This window comes from Streptopelia decaocto, assembly GCF_964273445.1.
Source record: "Streptopelia decaocto genome assembly, chromosome: 2".
NCBI classification, from domain to species: domain Eukaryota; kingdom Metazoa; phylum Chordata; class Aves; order Columbiformes; family Columbidae; genus Streptopelia; species Streptopelia decaocto.
The window spans coordinates 265,261-290,285 of record NC_138655.1 but is presented as its reverse complement, the minus strand read 5'-3'; the positions used below and the strand labels follow the sequence as shown (position 1 = coordinate 290,285).

At 64.1% G+C, this 25,025-nt stretch overlaps 1 protein-coding gene across 18 annotated transcripts in view; it reads left to right on the top strand.

Moving 5' to 3' along the window:
- The window catches only part of SCRIB (scribble planar cell polarity protein), a 141,581-nt gene that overhangs the window by 7,378 nt on the left and 109,178 nt on the right, over window positions 1-25,025 (top strand). For all 18 annotated transcript variants that reach the window (XM_082046716.1, XM_082046706.1, XM_082046707.1 and 15 more), the window contains exons 2-5: window positions 17,615-17,732; window positions 17,958-18,036; window positions 19,570-19,659; window positions 21,424-21,480. In XM_082046716.1, the coding sequence (XP_081902842.1) occupies window positions 17,615-17,732; window positions 17,958-18,036; window positions 19,570-19,659; window positions 21,424-21,480 (344 nt within the window). The remainder of the gene's footprint in view (window positions 1-17,614; window positions 17,733-17,957; window positions 18,037-19,569; window positions 19,660-21,423; window positions 21,481-25,025) is intronic.

Here is a 25,025-nt window from a genome sequence, read left to right as displayed (position 1 = left end):
GGGAAGGCGCCGAGGCTCTGCCGCGCCCGGCCCGGCCGTGGGAACCGCGGCGGCCGCAGGCAGCGCCGCCCGCGCACGGTGAGCCCGGAGCAACGCGAACCCCGGCCGGCGCTGGGCGGGCAGCACCAGCACCACGGTGACTTTGCACACACATTTGGGGCAGGTTCTCCTCCGTGAACTGGTCCTTTTCTTTCCTGAACTTGTGTAAACTTTCTCGTGTAGCTCTGGAGCTCAGAGTGGCGCGGGGCCCGCCGCAGCCCAGCGCTGAGCGATCGCAGGGATCCCGGGTGCTGGTCCGGGTGTGGGAAGCCAAGGGAGAGGTCGGAGTGACGCTGGGTGGAGCGGGGCCGGTGTGGGAGGGGAGCGGGGAACAGGTCGGTGTGGGGCAGGGAACTGAGAAACGGACAGTCTGTGATCCTGTGACACTGGGCAGAGCAGCAGGGAGAGGCTGGGGCCGCTGGGGCCGGGGCAGGGGGCCATTGGGGCAGGGGGCCATTGGGGCAGGGGCCGTCAGGGCAGGGGGCCGTCGGGGCAGGGGGCCGTCGGGGCAGGGGGCCGTCGGGGCAGGGGCCGTCGGGGCAGGGGCCTGTCGGGGCAGGGGGCCGTCAGGGCAGGGGGCCGTCGGGGCAGGGGCCGTCGGGGCAGGGGCCTGTCGGGGCAGGGGCCGTCAGGGCAGGGGGCCGTCGGGGCAGGGGGCCGTCGGGGCAGGGGGCCATTGGGGCAGGGGGCCGTCAGGGCAGGGGGCCGTTGGGGCAGGGGGCCGTCGGGGCAGGGGGCCGTCGGGGCAGGGGCCGTCGGGGCAGGGGGCCGTTGGGGCAGGGGCCGTTGGGGCCGGGGCAGGTCGCTCCCGTGCCGGCTCGCTGCTGTTGGTGCCTCGGCGAGGCCGGTTCTGGGCTGGCGAGGCCGGTTCTGGGCTGGCGAGGCCGGTTCTGCGCTAGCGCGAGTTCCAGCGGCTCCGGTTCGGCTGCCGGGACCAGGGTGATGGGCTGCAGCCCGCGGTGAAACCCGAGTGTCACTTTCCCAAGACAAGGTGGGGCCTTGCAAAGCTAATTAAGGGCAGCATTTAATTTCCTGGCATCTGGGCCGTGCGAGGAGGATCTCAGGGTTTCTTCCCCTCCGCGGAGGAGCGAAGCCGCTCCTGTCAGCCTCCCCACACTACCGGCCCTTCCCGGAGGGAGTCGGGAGCCGGCGGCGGGTCGGCCGTGGTTGACCGGGCGGCTCTGGGGTTGGGGCGGGCGCCTCCTCCTGCCTGTGAATTCCCTGCATCGCGGGCCCTGTCAGAGCTGCGAGCTGCATTTGTTTAACAAATCCAGTCAAGAAACTGGTTTTGCTTGCTCGTTGGGAGACCTGTGCGCGGAGTTGGCGTCCCGCTCCGTTCCTGCAGGAGCTCGGGAGCCGCCCGAGTTGGTGTGACAGATGGATGTGGTTTTGCTCCTCCAGCAGGGTGTTCTGGGTGTGCTGTCACCCAGAAGTTGCAATAAATGCAGGCTGTGTCACCCTCATCCTTTCGTCTGTCATATAAATCCTGGGTGTACTTGGGGGTGCAGGATTCATGCTGGAGTGGTGCTAGCTGAGCACAGGCTCCGTTATGGGAAAGGGAGCTTGGACATACGAGCAAGGGAACAGGGAAGAGAGCACGGAAGTGATTTTATGCTTTAAGGTCTACAAATAAGAGTTGACTATTGGTATTTCCTTGTCCGGGAGCTGCCAGCTGTGTGCTCGGCGTCGCGCTGGGGCGGTGGTGGCCCCGCTGGGTGCCGGAGGAGCTCAGGTCTGGGCACGTTCGGGTCAGCCTCACGGTGGAGGGCAGAGCCGTGCTGGGCGGCAGAGAGGCTCCGTGCAGCAAGGCGCTCAGAAGGCTCAGGCGCCTGTGGCCTGAATGGTGCTGCCTCCCCAGATGTCCCCGCACGCTGGCCGTGTGCAGCGCCGGCGGGCAGCGGGGCAGGCGCCTCGGCAGGGCTCGGCTGCCCCGTTACTGTGGATCTCTGGGTGTGTGTGCGGTGTGCTGGTTACTGTGGATCTCTGGGTGTGTGTGCAGTGTGCCCGGTAACGTGTCCCACGCCCGCGGTGCCTCGGAGCCTCGGGCACCTCGGCGGCAGCTCCTGCCCTGGTTCGGTCCCCGCTCGTGCGCAGGGCGCCGTCTGGGAAGCGTGACGGCGCTGTCCCGGTGGATATCCCCGCGGAGCGCTTGCAGTGGCCCCATCTGCGCGTCTCCGAGGTCTCGGCTCGTTCCCTTTGGCTCTTGTCTGAACACCTGCCAGGAGTGATTTAGGTGGCGCGTCACTGATGGTCAGAGGTAGAGACAGGGCTGGGTTCACCTCTTCAGGTCTGCTCTGACCTGTTCTGTATGTTCCGCTGGGTGTTCCTGGTGTGAGCAGTTGCAGCGGTGCAGGAGCGCGGCGCTTGCGGCGGTGCAGGCGCGCGGCGGTGCAGGAGCGCGGCGGCGGGGCGGACGGCGCGCGCGGCGGAGGACGTGGCGGCCCATGGAGCTCGCGCATCGCAAGGTTCTCTGCAGCTTCTGCCTCCTTTTCCATCTCTGGTCCAGGGGATTTAATGGTGGACAGCTGAGCTGTTCCCCGAGAGCTGCTCGGGCACCTTCCTGTTCTTTGTGCTCTTCCTGTTCAGGGTTGTTTGTCTTTTGTGTCCAAATCTCTTGCTGTCCCGTTCCGCACGAGGACACTTTACCCCTCTTGGAGCCTTTTCCAGCGCCCGGCCGTGCTCCCCGGAGCCCTGGGTGCTCGGTCTGCTGTGATCCGAATGCCCCGCTCTGCACCATGAGTGAACATCTCATCACCGTGTCTCGGTTTCCCAGTTTTAGGGTTAGTGGGCGCTCAGTCTGCTGTGATCCGAATGCCCCGCTCTGCACCATTAGTGAACTTCATCTCATCGCCGTGTCTCGGTTTCCCAGTTTTGGGGTTAGAGCTCATTTGTTGGGGTTGGTTTGTTCTGTGGTGCCACTCGGTGCTGGAGATGCATCTGTTGTATAAACTTGCAGGGTGATATGATTTTCTGCCTCAAGAAAATACAGTCCTATCTGAAACAATAGAGACAGGTTATTGTCTAACTCTTGGCATTTTTCCCTGTTGCTAATATTTGTGGCGTTACAGATAAGTGAATTATGTTTTTGTAATTGCCAGCTGACCTTCCTTTGGTGGGAAGGCGGTTGGAGGAAGAGAGCTGGGTTGGCGGGGGGGTCCCCTTGGCCCCGGGAGGAGGTCAGCGGTGCGACAGGTGAGAAGGGGCAGCTCTTTGGATGCTGCTCGGCCTGGGTTTGTTAGGCTGGTTCCTTCAGCTGCACAGGTGCTGTCCTGTCAGATGGGATTAACAGATCTCTCCAGATTAACGCGTTTGCTCCATGTCACCGCGCAGGAGCCGCCGGCTCTGTCACCGCACAGGGGTCGGTGACACTGTCACCGTGCAGGACGGGTGAGGCCGCCGTGCTCTGGTTGCTGCGTGCGCGGTGCTGGCGCTGCGCCGTGTTCGGGCTGCAGCCGGCACCGTGCACTGCAGTCGGTGCAGCTCCCCGCAGCTCTTTGCCGCGCGGGGTGTTCGTCGTGCCGTTGTGCTCTAATTCTGGCTCGGGGATTTCCTCTCCGTGGCCCCGAGCTGGGCTGTGGTTCGTTTGGAGCAGAGATTCGGCTCTGCCCCCGTGCCGTGCTGCTGCCCCCCCGGCCCAGGGGGTCGGCATTCCTCAGTCCGGCTTAACTGCCTGGGAAGGAGCAGCTGCCCAGCCTTTGGCTTGGAGACAACTCGCTTTGTCTTAGCTGGAATGTGTTCCTGACGCTCAAGTACTTTTATATATCTGCAGTACATTCCTCAGGGCCTGATAGTGGGGTTAAATAGTCGGAAATCCGGCCGGTCTGCGTTAGGAGGGCTGTGTCGCGGCAGCCGGTGCCTGCCAGGGTCGGTCACCCCGGCTCCGGGCTCGGGGGCGCATGGCCGTGGGCACTGCTTGTGTTCGGGTGCGGGGTGCTGCTGCCCTGCCCCGGGGGACATCCCGTGTCCGTGGGGACATCCCGTGTCCATGGGGACATCACCCTGCCCCGGGGGACGTCTCATGTCCATGGGGACGGCCCCCTGCCCCAGGGGACATCCCGTGCCCACGGGGGCATCCCGTGCCCTTGGGGACATGGCCCTGCCCCGGGGGACATCGCGTGCCCATGGGGACACTGTCCTGCCCCAGGGGACATCCCGTGCCCACGGGGGCATCCCGTGCCCTTGGGGACATGGCCCTGCCCCGGGGGACATCGCGTGCCCATGGGGACACCGTCCTGCCCCAGGGGACATCGCGTGCCCCCCCCGGCCCGGCCGTGCTGCGTGTCTACCTGGGCTGGCACTGGGAAGCGTCCCCTCCTCCTGCGCTGTGGGGGCTGCGGGGACAGCCCCCTTTGCTGTCCCCCGGAGCACGGGGAGGTGGCCGGTCCCTCCTGTGACAGCGGCTGCAGACCCGCGTGTGTCCCGGGCTGCCGCGCCGGCTGTTCGGCTGCTTCCCCGGGACCCTGCGGAGCTGCTGCCTTCGGGTGTTCGTGGTTACGTGTGTGGCCAGAGGAGGCTGAACCAGTGCAGTGTCTGTGGTGAATGCGGTGAGTGGAGAGTGAAACCTGCTGCAGCTGGGGCCCGTTGTTTGGGAAGATCCCGGTCTGGTGTGGTACACGGGGCTGTGTCCACCGCCCGTGGGCTTGTCCCACACCTGCGCAGGTGGCTTGGGCGGAGTCTCCAGGAAACTGGCACGAGGCTCTGGGAGGAGCACCCGGGTGTGAGGATCTGCCAGGACAGCGGTGCTGGAGCTTCATGGAGCACCCAGGTGTGAGGATCTGCCAGGACAGCGGTGCTGGAGCGCCCTGGAACACCCGGGTGTGAGGATCTGCCAGGACAGCGGTGCTGGATCTGCCAGGACAGCGGTGCTGGATCTGCCAGGACAGCGGTGCTGGAGCTCCCTGGAGCACCCGACTGTGAGGATCTGCCAGGACAGCAGTGCTGGATCTGCCAGGACAGTGGTGCTGGAGCTCCCTGGAGCACCCGACTGTGAGGATCTGCCAGGACAGCAGTGCTGGATCTGCCAGGACAGCGGTGCTGGAGCTCCCTGGAGCACCCGACTGTGAGGATCTGCCAGGACAGCGGTGCTGGAGCTCCCTGGAGCACTCGGCTGTGAGGATCTGCCAGGACAGCGGTGCTGGAGCTCCCTGGAGCACCCGGCTGTGAGGATCTGCCAGGACAGCGGTGCTGGATCTGCCAGGACAGTGGTGCTGGAGCTCTCTGGAACACCCAGGTGTGAGGATCTGCCAGGACGGCGGTGCTGGAGCCCTCCCTATGGCTCCAGGGCTGCAGCTGCTCTGTTGGAGCTCCAAAGTGATGTTCTCATCTCTCAGAAATCACTTTTGTGACCTCTGCTCCCATTAACTCCATTGTCGTCACTACATTTCAGGTGGAGCGGTTCTCCTCGAGTCTGGCTGTTCTGGGAATGCACGTTGCTCGCGTTGTTTCTCGCAATGCAGGGCAAGGCGTGTGGAGTCGAGCGCTCGGGGGACACAGCCGTGTCCCGGGCGGGCAGGCGGGCTGTGCTGCGGGGCCGGAGCCGCCTCGCGCTGCCGTCCCGCGGCCGCCGCGGGGGAGTCCATCTACCTGGCGGCCCCACCTGCGCGGCGCTGCCTTCGAGCACGGCGACCCGGCGGGACCGAGTTTGACCTCAGAGCTCATCAGCTCCCCAGTGTTCTGCTTTGCAGCTTTTGCTTGCGGCTCCGCCTCGGTCGCTCTGCGCGGCTGGCGCTCCCCAGCGCAATCCCGCGGGCACGGCGGAATCAGCTCTTGCGTTCATCGCAGGTGCAGGAGCAGGGACCCGGTGTGCTCACTGCTTACCTGTGGGTCCCGGGGCTGAGGGCAGACACACACACACACACACACACACACACACACATGCAGCAGTCGCTGCTTCCTCCATGGGCTGCGTTTCACCAGGAAAATGCGAACGAAACACAAGGCTCGAATACGTGATGTGGTTTTGCTGCGGATGTTTGAGGAGCCGCCCGAGCCGCCGCGTTTTGCGCTGACGGACGCGTCCTGCCCGCGGCGGCGCAGCCCGGCTGGTTCCGCCGGCACGGCCGCGGCTCTGCCGTGCCGGTTCTGCTGGCACGGCCGCGGCTCTGCCGCGCTGGTTCCGCCGGCACGGCCGCGGCTCTGCCGCGCTGGTTCCGCCGGCACGGCCGCGGCTCTGCCGTGCTGGTTCTGCTGGCACGGCCGCGGCTCTGCCATGCTGGTTCCGCCGGCACGGCCGCGGCTCTGCCGTGCGCTGCCGCGGGTCAGCAGCCCCGCGCCTCACTCCTGAATTAGCACGAGAGCTGTAATTATTTTCATGCTACACAGTCTGATCCTGCCTTTAATTAAATGTGTGCTGTCCCACTGGAGGCCCCGGGACTGAACCAGCCAGGTTTGACAGCGGGACAGGAGGTTCTCGTAAGAATAAGATGTGAGGAGGAGCTGTCGGTGTCACTGGCTCTTCCAGGGTCGGGAGGGCTGGCAGCACCTCTGCTCTGGATCCCTGTGGCCCATGCCGGAGGTGGATTCAGGCCGATCGGTTCTGCAGCGTCAGCTGCTCAGACACCCCTGGCTCTGGGCCGCTGTCTCGGGCAGCGTGTGTTGTCACAGTCTGGTTTTGAGGAAGAGGTGACGTCTGGGACACGCTGTTGGGGTTGCAGAGCTTGGGAACACCTTGATGGTTTTGTCTGCACAGGCAAGAAGGTTTTGTGCGATTCCGGTGTGAAGACCGTGCTCATGGCGCAGACCCGGCGCCTGCTCTGCAGCTGCGTAACTTGTCACCGGGTTGTTCCAGAGAGCTTGGCCTGTGTGTAGGGTCTCTGGGCTGTGTAAGCCCGGCTCCTCGGGCACGCGCCCTGCGCCCGTCAGCCGCCTCCCCTGAGGGAGGAGCGTCCTGGCCTGGTGGCACCGCGCAGCCCCCGCTCTGCCGTGTGCCATGGGCCCTGGCACCGCGCAGCCCCCGCTCTGCCGTGGGGCCCTGGCACCGCGCAGCCCCCGCTCTCTGCCGTGTGCCGCGGGCCCTGGCACCGCGCAGCCCCCGCTCTCTGCCGTGTGCCATGGCCCCTGGCACCGCGCAGCCCCCGCTCTCTGCCGTGTGCCACAGAGCCCTGGCACCGCGCAGCCCCCGCTCTCTGCCGTGTGCCATGGGCCCTGGCACCGCGCAGTCCCCGCTCTCTGCCGTGTGCCATGGGCCCTGGCACCGCGCAGCCCCCACTCTCTGCCGTGTGCCATGGGCCCTGGCACCGCGCAGCCCCCGCTCTCTGCCGTGTGCCATGGGCCCTGGCACCGCGCAGCCCCCGCTCTGCCGTGTGCCATGGGGCCCTGGCACCGCGCAGCCCCCGCTCTCTGCCGTGTGCCATGGGCCCTGGCACCGCGCAGCCCCCGCTCTCTGCCGTGTGCCATGGGGCCCTGGCACCGCGCAGCCCCCGCTCTCTGCCGTGTGCCATGGGGCCCTGGCACCGCGCAGCCCCCGCTCTCTGCCGTGTGCCATGGGCCCTGGCACCGCGCAGCCCCCGCTCTCTGCCGTGTGCCATGGGCCCTGGCACCGCGCAGCCCCCGCTCTGCCGTGTGCCATGGGCCTGGCACCGCGCAGCCCCCGCTCTCTGCCGTGTGCCATGGGCCCTGGCACCGCGCAGCCCCCGCTCTCTGCCGTGGGGCCCTGGCACCGCGCAGCCCCCGCTCTCTGCCGTGTGCCATGGGCCCTGGCACCGCGCAGCCCCCGCTCTGCCGTGTGCCATGGGGCCTGGCACCGCGCAGCCCCCGCTCTCTGCCGTGTGCCGCGGGCCCTGGCACCGCACAGCCCCCGCTCTCTGCCGTGTGCCACGGGGCCTGGCACCGCGCAGCCCCCGCTCTCTGCCGTGTGCCATGGGGCCTGGCACCGCGCAGCCCCCGCTCTCTGCCGTGTGCCATGGGCCCTGGCACCGCGCAGCCCCCGCTCTGCCGTGTGCCATGGGGCCCTGGCACCGCGCAGCCCCCGCTCTCTGCCGTGTGCCATGGGCCCTGGCACCGCGCAGCCCCCGCTCTCTGCCGTGTGCCATGGGGCCTGGCACCGCGCAGCCCCCGCTCTCTGCCGTGTGCCGCGGGGCCTGGCACTGCAGCAGCCCCGCAGAACCAGTGTCCTGAGCGGGGAGGGGCCCGCACGGACCCCCAGCTGTGCCCTGGAACCCCCGGCCCCTCCTGCACAGAAACTGCTGTGGAGCCCGGCGTCCGTCTGCCCTCGTCCCCATGTCCAGGCCAGCAGCAGCATGGGGCTGGCGGTCAGAGCAGAGCACCAGGGATGCTGGGGACACCGCCGTGTCCTTGTCCCCTTCCCCCGGGATCAGGCACAGCGCCCTTGGGGTGAGACGGGACAGGTGCCCCTGCCCAGACGGGTGGAATGGCTTCACACGGGTTTCGGCATTGGTGTGGAGGGCACAAGGATCTCCGACCCGAGCAGCGACAGCGGGGACAGAGCCGGAGCTCTGGGGACAGGCCGGGAGCCTCTCTGGGACAGTTCAGGAGCCCTACTGGGACAGTTCAGGAGCCCTCTGGGACAGTTCAGGAGCCTCTCTGGGACAGTTCAGGAGCCCTCTGGGACAGTTCAGGAGCCTCTCTGGGACAGTTCAGGAGCCTCTCTGGGACAGTTCAGGAGCCTCTCTGGGACAGTTCAGGACCCCGCTGGGACAGTTCAGGAGCCTCTCTGGGACAGTTCAGGAGCCCTCTGGGACAGTTCAGGACCCCGCTGGGACAGTTCAGGACCCCGCTGGGACAGTTCAGGAGCCCTCTGGGACAGTTCAGGAGCCCTCTGGGACAGTTCAGGAGCCTCTCTGGGACAGTTCAGGACCCCGCTGGGACAGTTCAGGACCCCGCTGGGACAGCCTCAGTGAAGCGAAGACTCGGGACACGAGGAGGATCTTCGTCACTGAGGTGCCAGGGCCCAGGAACGGGCTGCACAGGGGCTTGTGGGGTCTCCTGTGGGGACATTCAGAGTTGCCTGGATGTGATCCTGTGCGACGTGCTCTGGTGACCCCGTGTTAGCAGCGGTTGGACTAGATCAGGGCTGTCACAGTCGTTTCCACCGGGGGCGCGTCAGCCTGGCGGCTGCCTTCCAAGGGCCAAAGGTAACGTTAGAACTGTACAGCACCGCTGTTCCTGACCGTGGCCGGCAGCTCTGCCGGCGTCCGTGGGCCGCGAGGCGCCCGTCTCGTGCTGGTCCGTGTGAGGTGGCAGCTCCGCTCGCTCCTGCAGAGCAGGAGGTGGCTGGTGCGGGCGGTTTTGGGTGGGACAGCCCGCGCTCACTCGGGGGGTGAGGAGGGGGCACAGGCACCGTCAGGCTGTGTCTCTGCGCGGGAGCTGGCGCGTCCCTCTCAGTTTGGCGGCCGTGCCGCCGCCTGCAGCGCGGGGAGCACCCCCGGCTCGTCGTTTCTAACGCGGTGGGTGTTTCCTCCCCCGGTTCTCTCTGCCTCCCCGGGCAGGAACACCCCACCGACCAGAGAGGGCCGCGGTGCGACCGGCGTGCGGTGAAGCTGCGGGGGCTGGGGCCGCGCAGCGGGCGGCGCCGCCGGCGCCGTCGGTGGGATCCGTGTCCCGCAGCGGCGCCCGCCGGCAGCGCGGGAGCGCGGGGCCTCAGCACCGCTGTTCCGGCTCCCCGTGGGACCAGCGGTGGCTCTGCCGCGTGGAGCCCGTGTTTGCCGCCACCAGCGCGTCTTGTTTTGATGAACCGGCTGAGCCTGTTGCTGTTTCTGTGGGTAATCTCGGCTAAAACCGCAGGGTGGTGTTGGGAAGCGTTCCCCGAGCAGATCTGCCCTCAGCACCGGCGACGAGCCAGGATCGCGCTCTGCTCGGCGCGTTGTGGTGTTTCAGGTTGAAGCTGCCGTCCTTTCCCTTTGCGATGACAGTAGTTCTGGCTGTCACAGCGGTGATTCTGCTCCGCTAGCCTGATAGATTTCATCTATAAAATGACTCCAAAGGCAGTGATCTGAATCAAGACGCTCGTTAATAATCGCACCGGGGTTTCATCCTTTCTCCTTTCTGCCTGTGTCATCATGTTTCATTACTGAAGTGGGTCTCAAAGTTGCTGAGGCGTCAGTCGTCGTTAAGACAGAAGTCTTTCCCGTTTAACTGTGGTTGCCGGGACCTGGCAGAGGAGTGAGTGTCACGTACCACGGGGCGGAACGGCGGCTCAGGGGGCCGGCTCAGCGGGGCTCGGGAGCCCAGCCCGTGGCCAGCAGGTGACGGTGCCACAGCCGGGGCTCTCCCCGCCTTTTGGTCGTTCTCTTCCGTTGTGTATGTTGGTCGCACGCTTCAATATTTGCCTGTCAGAAGCAAAAAGGGACATTTGGTTCTGCAAAGGGGCCTGTGAGTTTGAGTTCATGTCGCGTGTACCCTTGTTGGCTGTGGGCTCTGTGCATGACCATCTCCTCCGCTCTTCGGCTGTTCGTTGTGCCACGAGGTGCTCAGCCTTCCCCGCCGTCGGTGGACGCGGTGGGCGCCTCGCGGGGTCCGCAGGGCGTCCTGGCACCGCGGTGACGGACAGCAGGACGGACGGACACCAGGAGCACCCAGGGGTCCGCAGGGCGTCCTGGCACCGCGGTGACCGACAGCAGGACAGACGGACACCAGGAGCACCCAGGGGTCCGCAGGGCGTCCTGGCACCGCGGTGACCGACAGCAGGACAGACGGACACCAGGAGCACCCAGGGGTCTGCAGGGTGTCCTGGCACCGTGGTGACCGACAGCAGGACAGATGGACACCAGGAGCACCCAGGGGTCTGCAGGGTGTCCTGGCACCGCGGTGACCGACAGCAGGACAGACGGACACCAGGAGCACCCAGGGGTCTGCAGGGTGTCCTGGCACCGCGGTGACCGACAGCAGGACAGATGGACACCAGGAGCACCCAGGGGTCTGCAGGGTGTCCTGGCACCGCGGTGACCGACAGCGGGACAGATGGACACCAGGAGCACCCAGGGGTCTGCAGGGCGTCCTGGCACTGTGGTGACCGACAGCGGGACAGATGGACACCAGGAGCACCCAGGGGTCTGCAGGGTGTCCTGGCACCGCGGTGACCGACAGCAGGACAGACGGACACCAGGAGCACCCAGGGCTCTGCAGGGTGTCCTGGCACCGCGGTGACTGACAGCGGGACAGATGGACACCAGGAGCACCCAGGGGTCCGCAGGGCATCCTGGCACTGTGGTGTCCGACAGCAGGACAGACGGACACCAGGAGCACCCAGGGGTCCACAGGGCGTCCTGGCACTGTGGTGACTGACAGCGGGACAGACGGACACCAGGAGCACCCAGGGGTCCGCAAGGCGTCCTGGCACTGTGGTGACTGACAGCGGGACAGACGGACACCAGGAGCACCCAGGGGTCCGCAGGGCGTCCTGGCACTGTGGTGACCGACAGCAGGACGGACGGACACCAGGAGCACCCAGGGGTCTGCAGGGTGTCCTGGCACTGTGGTGACCGACAGCAGGACAGACGGACACCAGGAGCACCCAGGGGTCTGCAGGGTGTCCTGGCACTGTGGTGACCGACAGCAGGACAGACGGACACCAGGAGCACCCAGGGGTCCGCAGGGCGTCCTGGCACTGTGGTGACCGACAGTGGGACAGATGGACAGCAGGAGCACCCAGGGGTCTGCAGGGTGTCCTGGCACTGTGGTGACCGACAGTGGGACAGATGGACAGCAGGAGCACCCAGGGGTCTGCAGGGCGTCCTGGCACTGTGGTGACCGACAGTGGGACAGATGGACAGCAGGAGCACCCAGGGGTCTGCAGGGCGTCCTGGCACTGTGGTGACCGACAGTGGGACAGATGGACAGCAGGAGCACCCAGGGGTCTGCAGGGTGTCCTGGCACTGTGGTGACCGACAGCAGGACGGACGGACACCAGGAGCGCCCCGGGACCGGGATGGTTCACTGCCGGACCCTGGGCCCACAGGACTTTTGGATCCTCCATCGCTGGAGGGTTTGGAAGACTCGACCAGGCAAGGCCTGGGCGACCTGGTCTGAGCTCACCTTAGGCCCAGCTTTGAGCCAGGCTTGGGCTGGACAGCACCCGCCGTTCCTCCAGCTGGGTTTATTCCGTGGCTTTTCCCCTGGGGGAATAAAAGATACCGATAAAAAAGCACGGGAAGCAAGGCAGTTGGAACGGCATCTCTGGTAGGTGTCCCTGAGCAAGGGTGGTGGGCTGGGAAGGACTGAGGTCAGCGCGGCCCCATTCTGCGCTGGGCCGTGCTGCATGCGCGCAGGTCCTGGGTGTTTGCAGAGGGGCAGGTACTCTAGCCAAACGTTCTGATCGTTCTGTTCAGTTGCAATAACCAGCACGGGAACAGCTGCTGTGCCGAGGAACCAGATTGCAATAACCAGCACGGGAACAGCTGCTGTGCCAAGGAACCAGATTGCAATAACCAGCATGGGAACAGCTGCTGTGCCGAGGAACCAGATTGCAATAACCAGCATGGGAACAGCTGCTGTGCCCAAGAACCAGATTGCAATAACCAGCATGGGAACAGCTGCTGTGCCAAGGAACCAGATTGCAATAACCAGCAGGGGAACAGCTGCTGTGCCAAGGAACCAGATTGCAATAACCAGCATGGGAACAGCTGCTGTGCCGAGGAACCAGATTGCAATAACCAGCACGGGAACAGCTGCTGTGCCGAGGAACCAGATTGCAATAACCAGCACGGGAACAGCTGCTGTGCCAAGGAACCAGATTGCAATAACCAGCATGGGAACAGCTGCTGTGCCGAGGAACCAGATTGCAATAACCAGCACGGGAACAGCTGCTGTGCCAAGGAACCAGATTGCAATAACCAGCACGGGAACAGCTGCTGTGCCAAGGAACCAGATTGCAATAACCAGCATGGGAACAGCTGCTGTGCCCAAGAACCAGATTGCAATAACCAGCACGGGAACAGCTGCTGTGCCAAGGAACCAGATTGCAATAACCAGCACGGGAACAGCTGCTGTGCCAAGGAACCAGATTGCAATAACCAGCATGGGAACAGCTGCTGTGCCAAGGAACCAGATTGCAATAACCAGCATGGGAACAGCTGCTGTGCCAAGGAACCAGATTGCAATAACCAGCATGGGAACAGCTGCTGTGCCAAGGAACCAGATTGCAATAACCAGCAGGGGAACAGCTGCTGTGCCAAGGAACCAGATTGCAATAACCAGCATGGGAACAGCTGCTGTGCCGAGGAACCAGATTGCAATAACCAGCACGGGAACAGCTGCTGTGCCCAAGAACCAGATTGCAATAACCAGCATGGGAACAGCTGCTGTGCCCAAGAACCAGATTGCAATAACCAGCATGGGAACAGCTGCTGTGCCAAGGAACCAGATTGCAATAACCAGCATGGGAACAGCTGCTGTGCCCAAGAACCAGGTTGCATTAACCAGCATGGGAACAGCTGCTGTGCCGAGGAACCAGATTGCAATAACCAGCATGGGAACAGCTGCTGTGCCGAGGAACCAGGTTGCATTAACCAGCATGGGAACAGCTGCTGTGCCGAGGAACCAGATTGCAATAACCAGCATGGGAACAGCTGCTGTGCCCAAGAACCAGATTGCAATAACCAGCATGGGAACAGCTGCTGTGCCAAGGAACCAGATTGCAATAACCAGCATGGGAACAGCTGCTGTGCCCAAGAACCGTCCTGGTGTTTGATGGCCCAGCTGGGAAAGTGAACCTTGGCAGTGGTGAAAGCAGCGTCAGCGTTGACAGCGCCCGGTTTGCCCACGGTCAGCTCTCGAATCGCCGTGGTGTCGATAAGTGCTTCCCGTGCATTGCAGTGATCGTACACCGTGATTATTTCTGCTTGTCTTTTCCAGTGCGCCGGTCCGCTGGGCGCCCCGCGCCCCGCGGGCAGCGCCGGGCGCTCGGGCCATCGGCGCTCGGTTCGTCATTTCCCAGCGTGTCCGCTCCAGCCGTCACCACAATGTCCTGCCTGGAATTTCCTTGCGTTCTAAAATTAGGAGAAGGGTCTAGGAAACAATAGCAAATCGAGTCTCCAAACCTCCTGCTCTGGCTCGGACCTTTGTTGTCGTTTAGACTTTCACCTACTTCCTTTCTTATTAAGCCGATTTGCATTAGATAAACTGAGTTAAGAAGAGCTCGCGCTGTTCGGCGTCACGAGGACCGTTTGTGTGCAGGGCAGCAGGAGCGCGGCTGCGGGGCCGCCGCGGGGCCGCCGCGGTTCCCCCGGTTCGCCGGGCCGCTGTGGCCGGGGCCGCTCACACGGGCCGTGATGGGAATATCCTCGTTCACCTCATCCCCGCAGAGCGAGGTCTGTTTAATGTCTTTGCTGTGCTCTGGAACGATTACAGTTCCGGCTGGGTACAAACGGTCTTCTGCAGCAAACTGTTGTAACACCTGTTCCTTTTGAATTTACGTACAAGTGAAAGTTTTGAAGGAGAACTCGGTGAGATTCATGTGGCTTCATTAACGCAGGAAACACTTGTAACTGTCTTTGCTCTGCAGTCATTGCGAGTCTCATAAGCTGTAAATTTGCCACTTATTTGGATATTGTATCTAAAGCTCCATGTATTTTTGTATGCACACATACACTTAATACATATGTTATGTGTACGTATGCATACATAAGCAAATATTTGTGAGAGTATTTCCTTGCCAGGGACCTGTGTTTGCGTCCGACCGAGGCGTTTCTGTGTGGAACCGCAGGGCTCCGGATCTGCAGCAGGGAACTTCTCAGGCCGGGGCCTGCCCCCTCTGCCGTGGAGAGCCGCCCCGGCGTGGCCCTGCCGTGGAGAGCGGCTCCGGCATGGCACTGCCCTGTCCTGCCGTGGAGAGCGGCTCCGGCATGGCACTGCCCTGTCCTGCCGTGGAGAGCGGCTCCGGCATGGCACTGCCCTGTCCTGCCGTGGAGAGCGGCTCCGGCGTGGCACTGCCCTGTCCTGCCGTGGAGAGCGGCTCCGGCATGGCCCTGCCCTGTCCTGCCGTGGAGAGCGGCTCCGGCATGGCCCTGCCCTGTCCTGCCGTGGAGAGCGGCTCTGGCATGGCCCTGCCCTGTCCTGCCGTGGTGAGCGGCTCCGGTGTGGTCCTGCTGTGGTGAGCGGCTCCGGCGTGGCCCTGCCCCGTCCTGCTGTGGTGAGCAGCTCCGGCATGGTCCTGCTTTGGTGAGCGGCTCTGGCGTGGCCCTGCCCCGTCCTGCCGTGGTGAGCGGCTCTGGCATGGTCCTGCTGTGCTGAGTGGCTCTGGTGTGGTCCTGCCGTGGTGAGCGGCTCTGGCGTGGCCCTGCTGTGGCGAGCGGCTCCGGCGTGGCCCTGCCCCGTCCTGCCGTGGCGAGCGGCCCCGGCCTGGTCCTGCTGTGGCGAGCGGCTCCGGTGTGGTCCTGCTGTGGTGAGCGGCTCCGGCGTGGCCCTGCCCCGTCCTGCTGTGGTGAGCGGCTCTGGCGTGGTCCTGCTGTGGTGAGCGGCTCCGGCGTGGCCCTGCCCCGTCCTGCTGTGGTGAGCGGCTCCGGCGTGGCCCTGCCCCGTCCTGCTGTGGTGAGCGGCTCCGGCGTGGCCCTGCCCCGTCCTGCTGTGGTGAGCGGCTCCGCTGTGGCCCTGCCCCGTCCTGCTGTGGTGAGCGGCTCTGGCGTGGTCCTGCTGTGGTGAGCGGCTCCGGCGTGGTCCTGCCCCGTCCTGCTGCGGCGAGCGGCCCCGGCCTGGTCCTGCTGTGGCGAGCGGCTCCGGCGTGGCCCTGCCGTGGCCATGTTGTGCAGCCCCTCTCGTCCGTACCGGCCCTCTCTGCTCTGGGTCACTGCGCGGTGACAGGTGCGGGTGTCCCGCCCCCGGACAGAACAGTCCCCGCACCCCGCGGCTGTTCCCGGGGTGACAGGTGCGGGTGTCCCGCCCCCGGACAGAACAGGCCCCCACACCCACGGCTGTTCCCGGGGCCCGTCTCAGCAGCCCGTTGGGCGGATGGATTCCTGGAGACGCAACCGAGAAGGAAGGCTGAGGGCTCAGGTTGTGGTTGGGTGCTCCCGGTGCGGTGTGTGTGGGCAGCCCTGGCCCCGTTTGCTGGCCTGTGAGGGGTCCTGCGGGTACATCTGTCGCGCACTGTGACCCCTCCGTGACGGGCAGGCGGTGACACGGGTCAGAAGTGGCCTCGGTGTCACTGCGCGAGCTGGGCTTTGTTCGGCTCCTTCCTTCCGCATGGCGGCTGAGCCGTCGGGTCCTTGAGGCCGGGCCGTCTGGAGCGGATCAGCCGTCGAGGTGGCTCAGGGCAGCGCTCGGCAGCCGAGCGCGTACCCGGGCGCCGTGGTAGCGCGTGCAGCCGTCTGCCGCTGCCTGCCCGTGGGACGCGGCAGCGCTCCTCGAGCCGTCGCTGTCGTTCGGGCGTTGTTCACACCGTCCCCGACACGCGGCAAACGCCACAGTCCTGCTGTCCATCCTGCCCAGCGCCCCGCGCTGAGAAGCAGCTGCACGATTTGTCCGGTTGGTAATTATAGTATGTTGTGTTTGGTAAACTTACCAAGAGGCTGTTGGTGTAGAGTACCATTGATGAATCTTGTAATTTACCATTTATAGCAAATATAAGTGACTTCTGAGGACAAGAGCAGGTGTGAAGAGCTTGGGTGCTGTTAGAGCAGCAGACTCCTGGGGTCACTTCAGTCCACGTCGCCGTGACTGTGGCGTTTCTGGAACTGTCTTTGCCCCTCCAGCTCTGTCGCTCGGGCCCCGCAGCCGTGCTGCTCCTTTCCAGCACGGTGGCGCAGTGTCCCTGTGGGTGCAGGGCCCGTCGCTGGTGTCCGGACAAACGTGCTGTGCCGCAGTGTGACCGCAGGGACGGGGCTCCGGTCGCAGGTCCCTCGCGTTCTCCCGTGCGGGCGCCTCTGACCGGGCTCGGGCGCTGCGTGTCTGCCGGCGGGCTGCTCGCCACGCTCCTTGGGTGCCTGGGGTGAACCGTTGTCTCGGGAAACCGAGAATGTCTGCTTGGTGTCCTACAAGGGAGGGAGAAGAGCGCTGGGTAACAGATGTTAAATGAATCATCAAGCTGAAGTAATTCATAGAATCACAGGGTGTCCTGAGCTGGAGGGACCCACAGGATCACGGGTTCCAGCTCCTGTCCCTGCCCAGGACACCCCACAGGTCACCCCGTGTGTCTGAGGACGGTGTCCGGTCTCTCCTTGAACACTGTCAGGCTGGGCCGTGACCCCTCCCTGGGAGCCTGTTCAGTGTCCAGCCCCTCTGGGGAAGAACCTTTTCCCCATGTCCCACTGCCCCCGGCACATCTGCTGCCGTTCCCTGGGCTCTGTCACTGTCACAGAGCAGAGCTCACCCTGCCCCTCCTGCTCCTGCTGAGGAACCTGCAGCCCATGGGCTCTGCCCTCAGGCTGCTCTGCTCCAGCTGAGCAAACCCAGGGGCTGCAGCCGCTGCTCACACGGCTCCATCTCCAGACCCTGCGCCAGCTCCGTGTCCCTGATTAACGCCTTTGTCCTTTCAGTCTCATCTCGTGTAGACGTCAATGGAGGTTCTGGCCTGTGCGTCCCTTTGAGGACGTCAGCAGGAGGGGGTGCTGGGGCGGCCCTGTCCCAGGGCAGGCGCTGGGGTTCCCCGCGGCGCTGCGCTGACCCCGTTGCTCTCCTGTCGCAGCCGTTCTTCAGGCTCCTGAACCTGCGCAAGCTGGGCCTGAGCGACAATGAGATCCAGAGGCTTCCCCCCGAGGTGGCCAACTTCATGCAGCTGGTGGAGCTGGACATCTCTCGCAACGGTAAGGCCAGAGCCCGTGCCAGAGCTCGCCCCCGCGGCGGGCTGTCCTGCGCCTGCTCGGGAACGGGCCGAGCCCTCTCGCGGTGCTGCAGACCCTCTCGTGGGTCCTGAGCTGGGAAGCGTGGTTGTGTTGCTGTGTCTTAGGCTGTCACCAGTACCCGCTGTCCTGCTTTCCGTGACAGGCTCTTCTCACGCTTCTTTTTTTCTTTCACATATTTTTTTCCAGACATTCCAGAGATTCCTGAAAGCATCAAATTCTGCAAGTCGCTGGAAATCGCAGACTTCAGTGGGAATCCTCTCTCCAGGTAGGAAGGCCTGTGCAGCCCTCTGGCCGGGCTGGGGAGGAAGGCTGCGCTCCTCGTCCTCTCCATCGCGTCCTCGTCCCCCTGGTCAGGCCTGCGCTCGCTGCCCCTGCCCAGAGCCGCGGCGCCTGGCCGCGCTCCCGGCAGACGGCACCGCAGGGAGCTCAGTGCTGCCCCTCTGCGGGGCCGGAGCCTCGGGCTGCTGAGCTTTGGTCGTCCCAGTGCCACCGGCGTGAGCAGCCAGGACTCCTGTCCTCTTGGAATAACGGTGCTATCCCTCCTCACCCCTTCACCCCGGTGCACGAACCAGAGGGGACGTGGAGTCGTACTGCAGAGGAGCAGAGCAAGGCCTGACACTGTCCGGTGCTCCCTCTCCGTCCTCTCTGCCCGCTGTCCGTCCTCTCTGCCCGCTGTCCGTCCTCTCTGCCCGCTGTCCGTCCTCTCTGTCTCCCTGTCCGTCCTCTCTGTCTCCCTGTCCGTCCTCTCTGCCCGCTGTCCGTCCTCTCTGCCCCGCTGTCTGTCCTCTCTGCCCCCCTGTCCGTCCTCTCTGCTCCCTGTCCGTCCTCTCTGCCTCCCTGTCCGTCCTCTCTGCTCCCCTGTCCGTCCTCTCTGCCTCCCTGTCCGTCCTCTCTGCCTCCCTGTCCGTCCCTTTTGCTCCCTGTGTGCTCCATGACTGAGGGTGGCAGTGCTTGAGCTGGGTGTTTGGTGGCTTTCCCCGGTATCTCGGTGCCCAGAGCTGTGTCAGAATGGGCTCTCTGCCTGTTCTCTCAGTTCTCAGTCTGTCCAGCTCTTGACCGGGACGTTGTGGGAGCGCAGTGTGTCCCGTGCCCGGGGAGCCGTGCTGTCCGGTGCCAGCCTGACCCCGGCCCACAGCCCTTGTGCCCCTGGGCCCGCGCTGCCCCAGTCGCCGTCTAAATAGCTGTGACTGCTCCCTCCTGCGGCGCCGGGCGCTGCCCGACGGGACAGCGTTCCAGCGGGCGGGCACCCCTGAGCGCAGCAGGGAGCGGCGCTTCTGTGCCAGAAGTTACTTGTCAGAGCCGTTCTGTGGCCCAGACCTGCCAGATGCACGTGTGGGCAGCGGGGCGGCGGAGCTGCCTGTGAGCGGCGAAGGATTTCCCCTGCTCTCGAGCCCGTCCCTGCTCTGTTGCGCCGCGGGGCCGTGGTCGTGGCGCTGCTGGGTCTCGGAATGCTGCGCTGCCACCTGCACGCGTCCATCCGATGGCCATTTGGGTTCCTTGGTAGCCCTCGGTGCTTCCACGTTCAAACGGTCACACGCCGTGGCGTGGTCTGGGCGCTGTGCCCCAGTCCCGCAGAGCCCGGTGAGCTCCCCTGGCCGCGCGGAGGCGCCGGTGCCACGGACGGTGTCCTGGACCGGGGCACGTCCTGGATCCGGAGCCAGCGCTGGGTCCTGCCCGTCCCTTTCACGTGTTGATCCCGGCTGGGATGGGGCTGGCTTGGGGGATTCAGTGGGGAATTTGGGGTTGTTTTGTGCACAGAGTTAACGGTGTTGTGTTGTGTTCTGTCTCGCTTTCGCAGGCTCCCAGAAGGCTTCACGCAGCTTCGGAGCCTGGGCCATTTGGCCTTGAACGATGTGTCCCTGCAGAGCCTCCCCAATGACATCGGGAAGTGAGTGTGCCCGTGTGGCTCCTAACGGGGACGGTTTGGGGTGGAGACACCGTGTTCCTCCTCACGGGGAGCAGGAATTGGGGTGGGGACACCGTGTTCCTCCTAACGGGGAGCAGGAATTGGGGTGGGGACACCATGTTCCTCCTCATGGGGAGCAGGAATTGGGGTGGGGACACCATGTTCCTCCTAATAGGGAGCAGGAATTGGGGTGGGGACACCATGTTCCTCCTAACGGGGAGCAGGAATTGGGGTGGGGACACCGTGTTCCTCCTCACGGGGAGCAGGAATTGGGGTGGGGACACCATGTTCCTCCTCACGGGGAGCAGGAATTGGGGTGGGGACACCATGTTCCTCCTCATGGGGAGCAGGAATTGGGGTGGGGACACCATGTTCCTCCTCATGGGGAGCAGGAATTGGGGTGGGGACACCATGTTCCTCCTCACGGGGAGCAGGAATTGGGGTGGGGACACCGTGTTCCTCCTAACGGGGATGGTTTGGGGTGGGGACACCATGTTCCTCCTAACGGGGAGCAGGAATTGGGGTGGGGACACCGTGTTCCTCCTAACGGGGAGCAGGAATTGGGGTGGGGACACCATGTTCCTCCTAATAGGGGGCCGGAATTGGGGTGGGGACACCATGTTCCTCCTCACGGGGAGCAGGAATTGGGGTGGGGACACCATGTTCCTCCTCATGGGGAGCAGGAATTGGGGTGGGGACACCATGTTCCTCCTCACGGGGAGCAGGAATTGGGGTGGGGACACCGTGTTGCTCCTAACGGGGAGCAGGAATTGGGGTGGGGACACCATGTTCCTCCTCACGGGGAGCAGGAATTGGGGTGGGGACACCGTGTTGCTCCTAACGGGGAGCAGGAATTGGGGTGGGGACACCGTGTTCCTCCTGACGGGGAGGGGCGTTGGGGTGGGGACCCCATGCTGTTGGGCTGGTGACACGGGAGGCCGTGCGGCCCCAGTCACAGCTTGCACTGTACTGGACTCACCGTGAGCGCCGCTCAGCGTTATTGCTGTTGAAACACAAGCTCTTTGAAAGGTCCCTTTCCCGGTCTCAGCCGCCTCTCCTTGGTCTGTGGCGCAGACGGCGCTGCGTCCGGCCTCAGCCTGGCTTTCCTCATTGACGGTGCCCGTTTGCCCCTGTGCAAACAGGCGCCGTCTGTCCCGTGGCGTTGAAATGGTTGATGCTGCCAGCGAACGTCCCAGGCAAAGCCCGTGGGGCTTTCCCCGTGGGGCGCGGTGCCCCCATGGGATTTGGCTCCCTACACGAGGGATTTTATCTTTTTGGGGGCAGCTCTGTGTGCGACCCCGTGTTTCCTTGTCCTGGGTTTGGGCACAGGGTATTTCCCCGTGGTTTGCAACAAGCAGCCACCTTCACCAGAAGTCCCGTTGGACCCTCGTTGGTTTTGTTTCGCTGTTATCTCCGTGTAAGCGCCCACGCTCCCGTGCCGGTGGGTGCGTTTGTGCGGGTCCCAGGGCTGGTCCCAGGGAGGGCTGTGAGCACCTTCCCTGTTATCTCCGTGTAAGCGCCCACGCTCCCGTGCCGGTGGGTGTGTTTGTGCGGGTCCCAGGGCTGGTCCCAGGGGGGGCTGTGAGCACCTTCCCTGTTATCTCCGTGTAAGCGCCCACGCTCCCGTGCCGGTGGGTGCGTTTGTGCGGGTCCCAGGGCTGGTCCCGGGGGGGCCGCGAGCACCTTCCCGTGCCCCTGAAGCCACGTTCCGTGAGTCTGACTTTCTCGCTCCTCTTTCTCCCGCAGTTTGGCGAACCTGGTGACTCTGGAGCTACGTGAGAACCTGCTGAAGACCCTCCCCACGTGAGTGTCCGTCTGTGTGTCCATCTGTCCGTCTGGGTCTTCGGGACTCTCCAGCCTGGTCGTTCCCACGATTCCGCAGGGGCTGTGTGTCTGTAGTTTGGGCTCTAGCACTGGTTTGGGAGGGCTCAGGCCGTTGTGTTAATTAGCTCTGTCTTGCGGGGTTCCTGTAGATCGGGGTGCGGAGGGAGGGGACGGCACAGGGTTGGGAGCAGGGAAGGGCGTTCAGAGCCGGTGCTCAGCGCCTGTGGCAGGATTGATGTGGAACAGACGGGCTCCTCAGGAAGGAGAACGCTTTTCCCAGGGAGCTGGAGCACATCATGGAAAAGGAGGGAAGGACGTAGGGGTGCGGGTGCAGAGGAGCTCTGCGTGCAGCGAAGTTCACGATCTGGAAGCGGCAGAGCGCGGCTGACGGTTCATTTTGCGCCTGACGTCTCTGCTGTCTCGGGTGTCCCGTGGGGTCGTGCTGGTCGGCGGTTCGTGGGGGTGGGACAGCTGGGTGTCCTGCAGCAGAGGAACAAGCGGGCAGGGACACGGGTGGGCCTGTTGAGTGTCCCGGGCTGGAGGTGACTCGCTGACACAGGAGCTGGAGGTGACTCGCTGACAGGAGCTGGAGGTGACTCACTGACACAGGAGCTGGAGGTGACTCGCTGACAGGAGCTGGAGGTGACTCGCTGACACAGGAGCTGGAGGTGACTCGCTGACAGGAGCCGCCCGGTACCGCCGGGGCTGTCGGGTACAGGGCTGTGCAGAGCTAGTGGGGCTGTACGTTCATGGCTGCTTTGGAGCCCGTGGAAGCTGTGTGAGTTTCCTACCTACGTTAGCTCTGTCAGCTTGCTGTCTGCCCACCCACCCACCCAGCTCCTGCTACCCCAGTGTTCTTTGAGCGTGTTGGAAGGGGTTCCTTATGGCTGTTTTTAAACAGCAGTGCGTTCTGGGGCCGCACAGGCTGCTCGGTGAATGCGAGCGGCTGTCACCTTCCCACGCTGCTCTCACTGTGCATCGCAAGTGTTCGGTTTGAATACCTGTGTTTTCTTCCCTTGCCGCCCTGCTTTGTTGAAAAAGGGCAATGGAGTGATGCAGGGTCCAGGCGGGACGTGGAGACTCAGAGCAGTCGGTCTGGCTCGTCTGCGATGGCTGCGCCGCCCGCGCTGCGGGACGTTGCTTTGGCTCCAGTACACACTCTTCCTGATGGTTGTTTTCCTCTGGGCTGGTGTGACATCGGTTGTACCTGCCTGCGTCGGCGCTCACCCAGAGGAGCAGACGCTTCCAGAGCAGGATGGAGGGGTTTGCGCTGGGCAGCTCCGGGCTGCACAGCGGGTGTCACCCACGTAGAGAGCAGCACCGTTCAAACCAGCGCTGCCGCCTTGTCTCTGCGGCCAAAGGCGCGGGATCTTCTCTGCACAGGAGCTGTCAGCGTGGAAACCCTGTCACGGGGAGGCGAGCGGAGAGCGGCCGGGGCGGCCCCGCGTGGGTGAGCCACCGGCAGAGCGTGGGAGCCAAAGCTCCTCGTGCCAGCTGGGAACAGGCGGAGCGGCCGGGTCCTGCGCTGGACCCGCCGCTGCCTGTGCGTGAGTCGTGGTTGTGCAGGCAGGTACCCGCCGGGATACACCTATAGACGGAGCCGGGCTTACGGGGGTCCCGACGGCCTCACCATCCGGGAAACGGGTACCTGGGGTCCGAGAATTCAGCCCCGCGGTTCCCGGGGAGCTCGAGCGCTCACTCGTCTCCCTGCTGGTTCGTGCACCACCCCAGGGTGCGGGTGGCTGCTCGCCATCCTGCGCTGTGTCTCTGAAGGGCAGGCCGGGGCCTGACACCCGCTCTGCTGCGCCATCCCGCTGCTTTCCATCGTTCCTCAGTCACGGGGGGTTTCCGGGAGCACAGGAAGGGTCTTGAAGGCCGAGGCAATTTCCATCGGATCTGCCAGTCAAATGTGAGACTGAAACCAGTGGCCAGAGATGCTTCATAGAATCACGGAATGTCAGGGATTGGAAGGGACCTCAAAGCTCATCCAGTGCAACCCCCCGGAGCAGGAACACCCAGCTGAGGTTCCACAGGAAGGTGTCCAGGGGTTGGAATGTCTGCACAGAAGGAGACTCCACAACCCCCTGGGCAGCCTGTTCCAGGCTCCGTCACCCTCACTGAGAGGAAGTTTCTTCTCAAGTTTAAGTGGAACCTCCTGTGTTCCAGTTTGAAGCCATTACCCCTTGTCCTACCGTTGTTTGTTCAGTGGTTCTGCCAGCTGCTCTGCCCAGCTCTGAAGCTCTTGTGCTCAGCCTGGTTGCAAATTGTGCCCAAGAACAGCCCTGAACAGCTCCAGGAGACCTTGCCAAAGAGCAGAATGACTTACCGAAGTGCCTTCAGTTGTCAAGGTTATGGAGCCCAGGGGGTAGATGGGCTCCAGTTCTGTGAATTTGCAGCTGCATTGTGCATCAGCGTCCTTTTGATTTTTGTTGTTGTTCAGTTGCTGAACAGATCATCTTGCAGTGACCTTTTCTTGTGGAAGTTCCGTTTCCTGGGCTGGTGCCGAACGGCGGCACACGGCGGCACGCGGCGGCACACCGGCACACGGCGGCACACCGGCACACGGTGGCACGCGGCGGCACGCGGCGGCACACGGCGGCACGCGGCGGCACACCGGCACACGGCGGCACACCGGCACACGGCTTGCCCGTGCTTTGGGAGGGCGGCTCTTGCTCTCCCGTGGGGTGGCGGAGGGTGCCCTGCACTGTGGCGCTTTGCGAGACCTGGTGTCAACGGGGATCCCGCGGCTCTTTGCCCGGGTTTGGAGCTCAGGCTGTGGAGGTGTGAGGGGACAGTTAAGGCCGCTTGACTGTCCAGAGGAGTCAAAGGGCAGATGTACAGTCGTGAGAGCTGCTGTACAGCAGAATCCGTTGATGATCCTCTTGCTAAACCTTTGGTGGAGTTGATGCAGTGTCTCAAAATCCACCACTGCATCGGGTGAAAACTCGCGGTTCCTGTGTGGCCCCCGTATCTGTGTGGGCTGCCCCGGCAGGGCCGTGGGCCGGAGCTGCGGGTGCACCAGCTGTCCAGTTGTGGCCCCTCAGCTCCAGCAGGACAGGGAACTGCTGGAGAGAGTCCAGCGCAGGGCAACAAAGGTGCTGAAGGGAGTGGAGCATCTCCCGTGTGAGGAAAGGCTGAGGGAGCTGGGGCTCGTTAGTTTGGAGAAGAGGAGACTGAGGGGTGACCTCATTAATGTTTATAAATATATAAAGGGTGAGTGCCACGAGGACGGAGCCAGGCTCTTCTCGGTGGCAAACAATGATAGGACAAGGGGTAATGGGATCAAGCTGGAACACAAGAGGTTCCACTTAAATTTGAGAAGAAACTTGTTCCCGGTGAGGGTGGCAGAGCCTGGAACAGGCTGCCCAGGGGGTTGTGGAGTCTCCTTCTGTGCAGACATTCCAACCCCTGGACACCTTCCTGTGGAACCTCAGCTGGGTGTTCCTGCTCCATGGGGGGGTTGCACTGGATGAGCTTCTGAGGTCCCTTCCAACCCCAAACAGACTGTGATACTGTGATACTGT